The sequence below is a fragment of the Tupaia chinensis genome, unplaced genomic scaffold (genome assembly GCF_000334495.1).
Source record: "Tupaia chinensis unplaced genomic scaffold, TupChi_1.0 Scaffold145860_1, whole genome shotgun sequence".
Taxonomy (NCBI): Eukaryota; Metazoa; Chordata; class Mammalia; order Scandentia; family Tupaiidae; genus Tupaia; species Tupaia belangeri.
Window position 1 is genome coordinate 1,967,004 of NW_006205718.1, and position 11,515 is coordinate 1,978,518.

Below are 11,515 nucleotides of genomic sequence, written 5' to 3' on the forward strand. Positions count from 1 at the left end.
AATGAGAATCCCTCACCCGCACTCCCTGGAGAAGTTGGTCACACAATCATTCTCCTCCATTCCCCTCCTGGAATTTTGGGTTTACATGCATATGTGCCCATCATGAGTTTCAGGCCACCAGGTCCAGGATTCAAACTGTGGCTCTCATGTGGGAGTTCAGAGCCCTAATCACTAGGCCACCTGCTGGTCCCAGATAGGCATGAAGTTTAAGACACACACATAATTGTCATACATTGCCTATGGATATATACACATTCAGTGAAAATATAAAACTACAAATTGGGAGGTTATCTGCCAACCTTTGGTTAGTGATACTTCAGGCATCAGGAGAATCTCAGGGTTAGGGGATAAAATGGGAGACTTCAACTGTACTTGTAACACTCGTTTTTTAATATGGGAGACAAACACACATTTTTAAAACTGGGTGGAAAGCACAGGTGTCTTGTTTCTTTTGATACACACCATAATTAATGCTTTTTTAATTTAAGAAAAAAGGTCTTAGGAAAAATATATCCTCCACAAGAAAGTAAGCAAATTAACGGTTTATCTGATTATAAACACAACATTTGAAACATAATAGACCAGACATTCCATTTCCAGGTATAACTATCCTAACTATCCAAACACAGAGAAACTTTTTCCCTTTTTTCTTTCTTTTCTTGAGAGAGAGATTTTTGCCATAGGGTGCTTGCCAGAGAGAAAGAAACAGAAAGCAAGAAATTAGCCCCCAGAAGGATGGCCATGCCACAATCCCTTCTCCTCCATTCTCCTCTAAGGATTTTGGGAACACACACACACATGTACCCAGCATGAGTTTCAAGCAGCCAGGTCCAAGACTCCAATGACCGTTGATTATGTAAGAGTTCAGTGTCTTAACCACTCTGCCACCTGCTGGACCCAGAGAATCATTTTAAGGAACTAGAGTACAAAATAAATAATGATGTGGTCTGAAGTGGTGTGAATGCCGTTTATCATTTTTTTACAGAGAGTAATTCACATTGGAATGGATATTACATAAGAATTTTGTCACACATTCTTGCACTAGATTTCTCTTCAACAGATTGTCATCAGACATTTGCTACCTAAGACTGACACTATGATGATAAGACAATGAGACGAGCAGCAGAAAGAATAAGTCAGGTAATTCAGGTTTTATTTCTGCCACTGCCATTTCCAAAGTCCCCAGTCATCTCCTCCATGCTGTCTAGGCAGTCGGCTAGACCAGGCTTTCTCAACGTCTGCTCCGTGGACATTTTGGGCTGAATAATTCTTTGTTGCAGGGAGCTGCCCTATGCTTTGTCAGACATTTAGCAGTATCCCAAGACTCTCCCTGCCCGGTGATAATAGCCATCTAGTTGCAGCAACCAAAGAAATCTCCAGATGTCCCGTAAAAGGCAAAACTGCCTCCATTTGAGAATCTCTTGGCTAGGCCCTCTTAGGATTATCGTTTCTGCAGTAGCTAGGGAAAATGGGGGGTCAAAATGGAGTATCAACTGAGACTCAGGGAGACCCCAAAACCAGGCAGTATACCCCAAACCAGTGAGTCCACTATAACCTGATGGAAAAATCACTTTCCTTCCTTCTCTCTGTCGCTCTGGTCCAACTCTGTACTGTACTTTTGAGGCATACAAACAAAACAATTAAGAGGCAAGGACCCAAGACAGGAAAACTCTTAAGTTTGGAATTTTAAGTACTCAGACATAATGGAAATTATAGGTCAATAAGCTTAAGTGCACAGAAAATTACAACCCTAAAAATGGTTCACTCTAAGATGACCATCCTTGGGGTCAAAGAACACTATTAGCCCTTACCTTAAAAACAAACAAACAAAAACTCAAGACTAGCCAGTGTAGACCACAAGTAGGGCCAAAGGACACCTATACCATGAGCCTAAGTGATATAAGAATTCTTACAACCATTACCACTACCTTATTGTAAAAGCCTTATTAAAAAACAAAAAAACCCACATACTGTGGGAGACAGGAACCCTAAGAATATAGTCAGGGTATAGGTCCAAGATGAAATCACAAAACGCCCAAGTTCGGGGATGAAGCTACAATAGCTCAGCTGTCTATCACAGAGATAACTTGCAGCAGTGACTTAATGACTGGCCTAAGACAAAGCTTTCTTTCCTGGTCCCACCGCATTCCAGGGAGAAGGTAATGATCTTTTATAGCCCAAAACTTTTAGGCAAAGAGACTCTCTTGACCTTGGTACCCACTCCAAAATTAGGAAAAATAACCAGACCCATCCAACATGTGACTCCCTACCATGAAGAAAATGCATGTACCACCTAGAAATAAGCATGGACAAAGCCCCTCTGACAGATAAAAACCCCTCACCTCAGTTCCTCATCCGCAACAAACTCAGGACCCCTTCTCTGCTTCGCAGCTCTGTTCTTGCTTTTCTCTTAATAAACCACTTGCTTACCTACACCTGCATCTCTAATTCTTCATGAGCTGCGAAAAAGAACCTGTGTCTCCCTGTGGGTGCTGGACCAGATCACCCCTGCATCCCTGTGTCTCTGCATAACTTCCAGCTCTAAAATGCTATGCTTAGGTTATGTCATGTGAGTAATATATACAGTTTCTCAGAAGCCAGGTAAACATTAATGTATAAGAAGTCAGCACTAACCATGCAGACAGCTCGGAACGCATATGTATGGGTGCTCAAATGCCATCTCAGGAAAAGAGGAACATTAGAATAGCAGAGTAAACCAATGATTGACTAGGGGACATGGTCTGTTGTGGGAATGGGACAATTGTCTCTGGATAATAAGTAAGACTCAGAGAGAGTTGAAGTATTGTCAGGATCAAGATCAACCAAGCACACCTGACTTTACAGTAGACTGAGTCTCCCACCCAATAGATTGGCAATTTCCAGCCACACATTACAATACAATAGAGGGGGGTTTCCCAGTCATGCAATTCTCAGTGGGCAGAGATCTAAGGATATAACGTGTTTTAAATGATGCAAGTAAAAAATGGCATACATACTGTCACAGGGTGATTTCCGAGAGGCAACACTTAAAGGGATTTAGGGGAGGCATGCTCAAGACAAAGAGGATGAGGGAAGCAGGGGAGGGCAAGGAAGATACTGAGTGTGGCTGTGAACTCAGAGTCTAGTTTCAGCCTTGATCCTTGGGCACTCTGGGCCAGTAATTGTGCAGCCAGTAGAGGAAGTTGCACCTTGAAGCAAGAGTTCAGCCTCGGCACCTGGTAACAATCCAATGACCATGCACTGCCTCAACCTGGTTGAGGATGCACAAACTCCCAGGTGAGACAGCTTCTGTTTCAGCTGAAGGCATTTCTCCAGGTAACGGGCAGATATGCACCATCAGCAGCCAATACTTGGAGGAACTGGGAGCTCACAACTCAGTAGCAGAGCTTGTGACAGTGTTTACTACAAGCACGCAGTATATTTGGGAGAAAAATCTATTCAGACACCAAAGTTACCCAAATTTTGTGCAGAGGTTGAGAGAATCTTGGAACAGCAAGGCATTGGCATTTACTGAGCACCTAACAGGTACTGGATTTTTCATTGAGTATCTCATTTAACTTTACAGTACTGACTGTAAATCTTACTATCCTTCCTTTTAGAAATAAGAAAACAAGGGGGACCAGCAGATGGCATAATGGTTACATTGCTGGACTCCCACATAGTCAGCCACAGTTCAAGTCTAGACCCAGCATCTTAAAACTCATGCCAGAAGCATGTGTGTGTGTGCCCAAAATCCCAAGAGGAGAATGGAGGAGAAGGAATTGTGACATGACCATCCCTCTGATGGGTGATTTCTTGTTTTCTGTCTCTCCAGCAAACACATAAACCCTATAGTAAAGATCTCTCTTAAAAAAATAAAAGAAAGAAAAGAAAGGGAGAAGAAAATGAGGCTCAGAGGAAGAGTACTTTGCCCAAGGGAAGGAAGCTCATAAAAATGCCAAGCAGAAGAGAGGATGCCTTTGCAGCCCACACTCTTCCTGCTGCAACCCTGAACTCTACCCAGCGCCTGGCCTTCAAGCAGCGCAGAGCAAATGAAGTTGAGGAAGGAGGAAACCTGGCATGGGACATAGGAGATGAGTACTGATCTCCTGCAAGCCAGCCTCCTCAACAGGTGCCACAATTCTCTCACAGCAATGTCTCCCAGAGGCATCAGAGGTGGAGATATAGGGGAATGTTATGTCCAGATTAGAGTAACTCTCAGAAGAGCCTGAACCCACTCCAGAGCCACGATATTCCATGGGATCATCATCACCAATCCCCAAGACCCTATAAAGTAATAGGATCCTTGTAAGAACCCCTTGGCCCACCACCAAGAACATGAAGACCCTTCATTTTTCCCCCAAGAATGATGTCTCTTTAGGAGGACAGAGAAAGGAAGCAGGCCCCCCACTCTAGGAAGTGGTTCCAGAGTCATTATCAACAATGCTGCCCGCCTCCCCTTCATCACCACCAACCATCATCTGGAGCTGCCTCCTGCTCTGCAGTGGCTGTTCTGGATCTGGAAAGAGATGCAGGGAGTCTGCCTCCTGAAGGAGGAAGTACTTTCCTTCTGCCAATGAGCCAGATACATCCTTTCCCTCGGAGTCTGAGATGGGATAGTGGGATAGAGGGGGGATAAAGGTAGAAGAGTGTGTGTGTGTGTGTGTGTGTGTGTGTGTGTGTGTGTGTGTGTTCTAAGGTTAGAAACTAAAGTGTACAGAGGAGGGAAAAAATTAAGAGCCAGCAGCACTCCCTTGAAAGGCTCAAACGTTGGCACCTAGAGCCCTAGATGCAAGCCACTGCTCGAACATCTACTGTGTGAGAGAAGCAGCCTTCTTGCCAGCACTGTTTTCTGTGTTTTACCTACACGTTTTGATGCCAGCCTCTGAACAACTCTACCCAAGAACCATTTCCCATTCACACATGAGGAAACAGAAGCACAAAGATTTAACTTGCCCAGGGCCACATAGCAGGTAAGTGGTTAAGGAAGCCACATGACTGACCATGGTTCAAATTCCATTCACATGGCTTGATAAACATGCCAGATATGTATGGGTGCATGCCCCAAATCCTGACAGGATGAAGAAATGGAGGAGTAACTGACCAGACCTATTGAAAGTACTTTCTTCAGCTCTCTCTCTCTCCATCTGTTTCTGAGGAGCCCACACACCCTCTGACAATTAGAAAAAAAAAAAAAAATACTGGTTGTTGTCAATATGGGACTAACTTAAAGAGCATGGGTAACAAAGAGAGTGCCACTCTTCTTCTGTACTTGGAAGATAACTAACTGGGTGAGTCTCGTGGGCTCTTCCCCCACCTCGTCTGGGTCACTTAGACATGGGGATGTGAGTGTCAGCCATCCTTCCTGGACTAATGTGCTGGGAAAATCGTATTAGTGTGAGAGAAGGACACATGACAATCCTTTGTATCCTCTGTGACCTAGATTCGATATCGAATTGCTGCTCACGTCTGATTTAAGACCACAGCTCTCCCTGTCCTGCCTGTGCCCCATGACCCCACACGACACTGTGGCCGAGACTTTGACTCACTCCTGCCTCTCCCCGTCCACCTGAGTTTTGGAAAGCTGACTCATGATTTCTAGGCTGTCCTCCCCACAAAAGGTGTGGTCAAAGGCCTGGCAAGGACAACAACTCTGCACTCTGAGGTGTGTTTTTGTTTTGGTTGGATTGGGTTGGGTTTTAATTTTAAAACATCGTACTTCTGAAACTTGTTTTCTAACCCCACTACTGTTTCAGTCCCCTCAACCACCCAGCAGCTATCATTTTCCATGCTTGTTTCACAGGTGAACAGACTGAGGTTCAGATGAGCGAAGCAACTTGCTTAAGAGAGAAGAGGGAAGAAGAGGAGAAGCAGAGGGGCTGGGGCAGCCCACATGTGCTATTCCTTAGAGTGGGCTGAGGCAAGCTGTATGCTACTACCCCGGGGCTGGTACCCAATCTAGCCCAGGTGGGAAGCAGGGAAAGACAGTGCCCTGTAAGGATGCCAGCAGAGCCAGGAGGACCCTGGAAACACACCACCTAGTGGACAGGAAAACAGAACACGTGCACAGGCCAGCTCATCGGCTGCCAGCTCCTCGGGTAGGACAACTGGCCCAACAGCAGAAGGCACCTGCTAGAGTGTGATCAGTGCGAGGAGACAGGAGAAGAGTAGAGCAAGCCACATGCCACTCAAACTCTCAGAAATATGCTCTTCCCAGGGCTGATTCGGAAGTATGTCAGTACAACAGAAGGACCTGTGTGCCTGTTTTTATGTCCCTTCCCCCTTAGTTGCAGGGCTTAGTCACAAGAAAGGGACCCTTAATCTCACTTTCTGGCAGTCAAAAAGGTATAGAGAGCTCTGCTACCTTCCTCCCAACTAAAAGGTGTGTGTGGCAGGATGGAGGGGACAGGCTTGAACGGAGGAGGCAAGGGAAGGAATATTTCTAACAAACTACTCTGGAACAAGCTGATCCAAAGCTACTTTGATCCTGGGGTATTCAAAAGTCCTTTCCTCTGTTAGAGTTACATTGCCTCCTCCAGGCAGTCCTCCTTGGTGCCCCTTCTACATGGTCACATTGGTGTCTTGTCCTGCCACTGCAGGAGGTGCAATTTGCTCTCACTCCTAACATCTCAGACTGATCCAGCTACAGTTTCCTAAGCATATCTCATGGCTTAGGTCTCTGAATGGTCCACTTGGAGATTCCCACCCCTGGCCTGATGGGGGAGACCCCCCCACACACACATACACATGTTCTCTCCCCTCTCCGGCAGGAAGGATGTGCATGCAGCTTGCTATCTCTAAAGAAAAACTCTCTCTATTCTCTCAAACTCTCTGCTTCAATCCTTTGTTCCCTTGAGCTAAAGATGGCAAAATCAGCTTCCAGCCACCTCCTCTGCAAGTCTAGCACAGACAATTTAGCACCTCTCTTTGGGGATGTTTTTGCACTTACTGTTTTGTTCCCCAGCTGTGGGGTTAAGGAAAGAGTCCCATTTTAGCATCCTGCCACAGGAGCAGAGGCAGACAGGCACATGCAGGCACCTAGGGCATCTGCCCGTCTTGCCACAGTGTTTTTCTTGGACCCCAAGTTTTCCAGGTCTTCTCAAACAATGTAATTGAATTTCTGTTACACCCCTCCAACTCAAAGGTTGCATAAGAGAGGGCTCATTTGACAAGTAAGAGTTAGTTTAAAAATCTGTACCAGGAGCCAGGCAAGTCTGGCTCTACTCTAAAAGGCTGCAGGACCCTACACAAGTTAGTGACCCTCTGTGCACCTCTGTTTCTTGTCCTTAAAATGAAGATTAAGTTTGATGGCCCCAAAGTCCTTCCAGCTCTGGGGTGCTGAGTTGATCCAGGGGCTTGTGCAAGGCCAGGATCAGGGCAGTTCAAGGGCATAGATGACGCCAGAATCTCTTTGTCAGTGCCTGACATTTCCACTCTCCAAAAGGAGCTGTTTTGTCTTAGGGGACAAGATAGTCACAGGATGTCGCCTGCCTTGAGAACATATACTCCTCCACTTTAGGACAGAGACAAAACAAAAGGGCAAGCTCCTGGCCCTGGGGGACACCAAGGTGATCTCAGTTTTAAGGAAACGAGGAGTTATGAATAGTCTTGTCCCAGGCTCCAGGACAGGCAGCCAGTGGACTGGTTTCTAAGCTGCCCCTCAGGCTAAGGACAAAAATATCCTAACTCGGGGATGTTCTCAGTCGTAAATCAATCAACGGGGACTATTTCTGCCCTTATCCTTTGCCCAAGGTTCCTCCTCCAACCTCCATCCTGTTCTTCCCTGTCCTGGCCTCCCAGCCACCTCAGCTCTGGAGGAAGATGAAACTCATCGCCTGCCTGACAACAGTTCAGCAGCTTCGTGGTGCCAACATGAGAATCCTAGCACCGTTTCCAAGTGAAATAGGCATTCTGGTGCCTCCCTCAGCCTCCGTGAGCCTGGTTAGCATGTGTCTGCTCCACCAGACAGGCAACTTGACTCCCAATATATGCCAGGTTTCCCAGACTGCAAGGCCAAGCTGCCCAAGGGTTGTGGTGGGTTTCCAGGAATAAACGTCCCTGGGCACACTCCTTCGCATGGCTAGGGACAGGACTTCTACTTTGTGTCACCTGATGGTTAAGGTGGCTAGATCCCACATGGCCAACCATGAAGCTGGAGTCCTGGCTCAAGCATCTTGAAAAACACACCAGGGGTACATGCATGTGTACCCAAAATCCCAAAAGGAGGGAGAGATGGGGTGAATGGGTCGAGGCGTGACCATACTCATGGGTCAGGGGGAGCACTTTTGCCTCTTCCTTTCTTCCTCTATCTCTCTCTAGTAAGCCCACAGACCCTCTGGTGAAAAAAAGAAAAAAATAAAAATAAAAAAACCTATCTTTTAAGCACACTGGGAGGATTAAATGAGACCCTGTAGACAAAGCATTAAATTTGGCACCTGGCAGGTTGTGGGTGCTCAGAAAATAAGAATTGCCTTCCTGGCCCAGCCACTGTGGCACAAGCTGCTAAGATTCTGTGCTTCGCAGACTGGGTCCACATGAGAAACCCAGGTTCAATTCCCAGTCTATCCTAGAGGCCAGATGTGGTAACATGAGCCTATAATCCCAGCAACTGGGAAGACTGAGGCAGGAGAATGACAACAGCAAGGCCCTGTCCAGAAAGAAGGAAATAAGGAGGGAAGGAAGGAGGGAAGAAAGGGGAAGGAGGGAGGGAAAAAAAAAAGAGAGAGAGAGAGAAATAAAAACGTGGGGGGATCTTTGTTAGCCATTCATCTGGAGTCAGACTCCCATGGCTGACCCATGTCCTTAAAGAGCTTTGAAGAGGCTGTCAGTTTAAAATCCTAAGTCAACTTTGAACATAGCTCTAAGGGATCTTTGTAGACACTTTTTCTGCTCTGAGATCTTAAATAGTACTCTAGTAACTAATCAGAGACATGCTGCTGGGCCCTCTAGGCAAACTGTCTCATACTCAATCCTCGACTGCCCCCTGCAGTTCGCAGTGCCATACTGCAGGCAATGTTGACCATGATTCTCGGGAGACACCGTACATAGACTAAGCAGCACTTTGCAGACTAAGGCAACAGGGCAAGGTGAGATGTCTGAATGACGACCCCTAGAATAACACCATGATTTGCAGTTCACACAGAACTTGCTTGTTGGGTTTTCATGATCATTCTGCTCTGACCTTGATTGCTAAACACAGAAGGGAATTCCCAGTCATTGCTCAGCACTGAGAGCCTCAGTAATAACAGGTGACAAGTCTCAGGTCCTGCTCCAGAACATTCCAGGAATTCATCTGAAGTGGCCTGCATAGATCTCAATGTAAATGCTGGTCTGAGCTCTAAAGCGTTTCAGCCTTAGCCACAATACAACAGGCAGCATGTCTAGAGTACACTAAAGAGGGAATTTTGTAAGAAAATGTGTGTGTGTGCACACACACACATGCATGCACATGTACCTGTATGTTTCATGTGTGTGTTTTCTAGAAATACAAGCTAGCTGAGATATAGCAGGCCGTAGCATTTGGTGTGATATGATGATTAATAAGTGTGTCCCACATGCCAACCAGCTGACAGTTCATTTATTAATAAAATCAAGTACCAGTCAACTACAATGTTTCCACTCTCCTCCTTCCAGGGCCAAAGCCATGGGCTCTATCTGGTAGAAGATTGAGGATTTTTTACAGTAACGAACCAACACACAACACCAACAATGTCACCTAGTCCACCTAGCACCAATTCATGATGAAATCACCTGCTGGAGTAACAAAAGGGTATGCTTGTTTTTCTCCTGTTCTCTTCACCAACTGGACTCTAAGCAGAATTCATTAGGCCCACATATCACATAATAGTAAGGGAGTCAAATCTCTGATGGTTACAGATCCCTTATATAACCAGTTTTCAGGTCATATATTTATAGACTTTGGGAGAGGAAGAAGATCTTAGATATCATTCCAGCTCAAACCTTTCGTTTTGCAGAAAAATAAAGCAAAGGAAGGGGAATTGACAGTCCAAGGTCACACAGATGGCTAGAGACAGAGCTGAGATGAGAACCCAGGCTCCTTGACTCCATTTCTTCTGGTTGATCTTGATTTTGACAGCATCGTTCCTGCATGGAAATTACTCTGGCTTCCAATGAAGAAGATTCTGAAATCTGATTTTTTTTTCTTTTTTGGAAATATGTTAAGGGGAAGACATCTGGCACATTGTAGATACTCAGTAATTAAGCTGGTTGGACATTTGTGTTATAGGGTCATCTTCATGCAGTTTAACAAAATCGGATCCAAGTAATGAATTTGTTTCATTCTTTATTCTCTCCAATGAGCCAAAGGTGGTTAGAGGTTTTAATCTTACCCCATTGGGTCATTGCATAATTTGAGTATGGACCTGAGGTTTTATATATTCATTGGTTTGAAAGGAGAGCTTTCCCTTTGAAGGACAGACACTGTCAGGACTTGAGATTACACAAGCTCTCCAGGGAGGGGGAACACAATACCAACACTTTCTAAATCTACTCCAAATACCTCATTAAAACAGACACAAATTATCCTAATTGCATATTTACCACTTAGGCCAAATACTTTGTGCTTATCATTATGTTTGCAAATTATATTTTTTTATTAAAATCTTCCGATGCATTTCATTTTCTTCCAAATGCCAACCTGATGAATCATAACTTTGTCATCCTGTGACTTTTATAGATCCATGTTCTGCAGTATGTGCTTCCTGCCCCATGGAAGCCTGGCCTAGCACAAGAAAAGTCTGCGGTGGACTTTCTCTTCAGACCCTCAGAGACCAGGGTCTACAGTTTTCCGGTGTACCAGTGACACACTAGGAGGGAATAACAGAATTATTATTGCCAGTCTTCTGATGGTGCCTTTCCCACCTTCTCACACACATGCCACCTCCCACCACTGCCAATTACCCCCCTAAGACCAAACACCACTCTGTAGTCCTAGCCACTGGCAATGCCCCAAGGCAGGACCCCTTAATTTCCAAGTCATTCATTTATCTTTACTGGGCTCTTTTTGTATGGAAGTCATTCTGTTCGGCTCTGAAGATATGGTGATGAACAAATAGAAATGGTCTCTTCTTACATGACACAGTCTTTAAAAAGCATGATAAGACTTATAGAATTAACTGCTCGTATGAAACTCTTGCAGGGATTTTTAAATCACCAGTGTGGTGTAACACAGAAAAACGTCTTTATTTTAGGTCTAGAGCCTCTAGTGATTGAGTTCCTCATTAGATTGTTTGCAAGGAGCTAACCTTGAAACCTATGTAAGCTTGTTGGAAGCCAAGCAGCACCACTGCTCACAGGGAAATGTGCTTGGAATAGCTGCTAACATGGGGACCACGGTGGGAGGTTCAGGGCTGTGGGAAGTTGCTGCACAGCCATGGATGTCTTCACTGCCTGGGAGTTCCACATGTGGTCTGTGTGGATCTCACCTCACTGTTACAGCTATTGGCAGACCTGAGGGTAGTGTGACTGGGGACCCATATACCTTTGTCAAAGTCAGTGCTGAGGTCTGAGATGGCAG

General features: G+C 45.4%; 1 protein-coding gene across 2 annotated transcripts in view; it reads right to left on the minus strand.

Moving 5' to 3' along the window:
- Positions 1-9,541: 9,541 nt before the first annotated feature.
- XDH (xanthine dehydrogenase) overlaps positions 9,542-11,515 on the minus strand; it is a 72,523-nt gene continuing 70,549 nt past the window's right edge. For both annotated transcript variants that reach the window (XM_006168531.3, XM_014584189.2), the window contains one exon: positions 9,542-10,805. In XM_006168531.3, the coding sequence (XP_006168593.1) occupies positions 10,755-10,805 (51 nt within the window). In that variant the 3' untranslated portion in view covers positions 9,542-10,754. The remainder of the gene's footprint in view (positions 10,806-11,515) is intronic.